Source organism: Limulus polyphemus, unplaced genomic scaffold (genome assembly GCF_000517525.1).
Source record: "Limulus polyphemus unplaced genomic scaffold, Limulus_polyphemus-2.1.2 Scaffold3929, whole genome shotgun sequence".
NCBI classification, from domain to species: domain Eukaryota; kingdom Metazoa; phylum Arthropoda; class Merostomata; order Xiphosura; family Limulidae; genus Limulus; species Limulus polyphemus.
In genome coordinates this window covers 83712-86201 of record NW_013669539.1, presented here as the reverse complement: position 1 = coordinate 86201, position 2490 = coordinate 83712, and the positions used below count along the sequence as shown (strand labels likewise).

At 37.6% G+C, this 2490-nt stretch overlaps 1 protein-coding gene across 1 annotated transcript in view; it reads left to right on the top strand.

Annotated features, from left to right (window-relative positions):
• The window catches only part of LOC106470296, a 35197-nt gene that overhangs the window by 19805 nt on the left and 12902 nt on the right, over positions 1-2490 (top strand). The window contains exon 2 of the mRNA XM_022398906.1: positions 1239-1306. Within this exon, the coding sequence (XP_022254614.1) occupies positions 1239-1306 (68 nt within the window). The remainder of the gene's footprint in view (positions 1-1238; positions 1307-2490) is intronic.

The window sequence follows — 2490 nt, the reverse complement described above, 5'->3', positions numbered from 1 at the left end:
AGCCCTCGTGTAGCTTTGCGCGAAATTCCAAAAACAAACAAACTGTAATAAAAATGTTAGACCGATAGCTCACGTGACTTTTTGCATAGGCGTGCGTAAACATTTTCGTCAAATTTGAGCGGTTTTTGTTGAATAACTTTGCACATGTGGCTTATACTTATATCAAATGAGACTTCTAATTCTAGGTTGTAAATATCTATCAGTGTACCAAATTAAAAGTTAAGTATGTTTTATATCAAATAACGTTTCCGTACTTTTAGTGCGAAAAAATAAATAGGAAGAAACTCAATCAAAATTGGAGATGTTATATCTCAGGTATTTCTTAATGGATTGCCTTAAAACTTGGTATGTGAAGTAAGAATCCAGTAGAGCACATCCACTGAAAATATGTGGTAGATTGGATTACGACAGTCTGAGCTACAGAAAATCGCTAAACTATCACTCCTGTTAAGAACACACAGTGTGTCCTGCAGCAGGTTGTTTTGGCCGCATGACACATTACCCTGTGTCTTGATTGCAGAATATACGAACACACGAGTCACTTTATAGTACTGTTAATAATAATTGTAGAATTTACTAAAACGCAATGAGTCACTTTATAGTACTGTTAATAATAATTGTAGAATATACTAAAACGCAATGAGTCACTTTCATGTATACTTGTATACGTTTCCTATTTGAGTTTTCATTTAATCAGCATAAGCACACTCACATGGACTCATGTGATTTATAACTTGAAAACGATGTATATACACACACGCATGCGTACCAATATGTATTTGTACTTTCACTTGCTTAATAGGAGTTTTAAGTTACAAAGTAATTAGACGCGGCATATCGGCTCATAGAATGGTTCTGAGTTGTTTTTTATCAACTACAAACTTTTATCTCATAACTCCGTCATCTCTTGACCGATTTGAGATTCTTTTACAGTTTTGGACTCAGAAGGTCAAACCCTTTCGTTTGAGGTATTTGACCACACCAAATGTCTCATAGGTTAATTTACTCTAATTCTGCCTAAAATAATTTCAATTTAAGAGTAGGCTGGTAAAAGTCCTGATGACTAATAGAATCGAAGCGGATATACGCGCGCCCCACGCTGGATATTTCTGGCTCACAAAAACAGTTAATAAAAATGAGGAAAAACAAAAAAGGTCTCATAGATTAATTTACTCTAATCCTGCCTAAAATAATTTCAAGTGCCGCGGCTATTGAAGATTCCCTCTTGTTTTCTATAGGATCTAAAGCCGAAAGAAGAAGAAGAAGAAGGGAAACGAGAGCCAAGAGTGGTCCAGCGAATCTAAAGGTAAAGCTAACGATTTGAAAATGTGACGTAAGAAAGAGCTCTTACTAAGCAAACAACAAAAAACTTACGAATATCGATTGTAACTTTAGTAAAAAAATTGATAAAAAGGTATACACACATACGTATGTATAAATAATTGGCTTTCTAAAACTATTTGGTCACACGTGACATGGTCCAGCCAGTACGTTTTGCAGGAGAACTGTTTGTATAGATACAGAGGCACATAAGATAGTCAAAGTAGGGATTTGTGAATCCAAGGTGTAAATCGTCTGACTTTAATAAATGAGATAATAAGATTCTGGACTTGTTTGTAAAATCGATACGTTAATTAGTCGTAATGGTTGGTAACACGTTGCATTAGATCATTCAACGGGGTTTGGAGGCTGGTAGGATAACACCTAAAAACAAGCAATTAATTCGTTTGATATCTCTTTCAGAGCACAAAAGATGTTCACTTGGTTCCTGTGAGAAGAATTTCTCGAACTAATTTTTGAAACGAATCTGTATTAACTTTATTGTATCAGTTTTAAGCCCCACGTGATAGACCAACATCTGTGAGTTCTGTGCAGCATGCTCTCAATGAAAGTGGGCACTTTAGAAGGGCAAAGATTTACATAATCTAAAAATGCACAACATTACTTTGGCTGACGAGAAGCCCGTCAGCTCTAGAATCTTATTAATTGACCGTGAGTTTTGAGAAATAAGATGAGGATGTTTGACAAAATGAGATCTAACAAAGACACGTGCAAAATACTAAGGTTTGGTTTGTTATGAATTCCGCGCAAAGCTACACGAGGGCTATCTGCGCTAGCCGTCCCTAATTTAGCAGTGTAAGACTAGAGGGAAGGTAGCTAGTCATCACCATCCACCGCCAACTCTTGGGCTACTCTTTTACCAACGAATAGTGGGATTGACCGTCACGTTATAACGCCTCCACGGCTGAAAGGGGATTCGAACTCGCGACCCTCAGATTGTGAGTCGAGCGCCCTAACCACCTGGCCATGCCGGGCCAAATACTAAGGAAGTAACGCAGTAATAACTAGCATACCTCCGCCACGCAACGTTGATTATATTCAGCCCTCAAAAAATACGAAAATGTGTCTGTACGTCCGTCGTTTCAACGGACACGGATCATTTTTGGCAGGTTTGTTTGTTGTTGTAATTAAGCGCAAAGCTACACAATG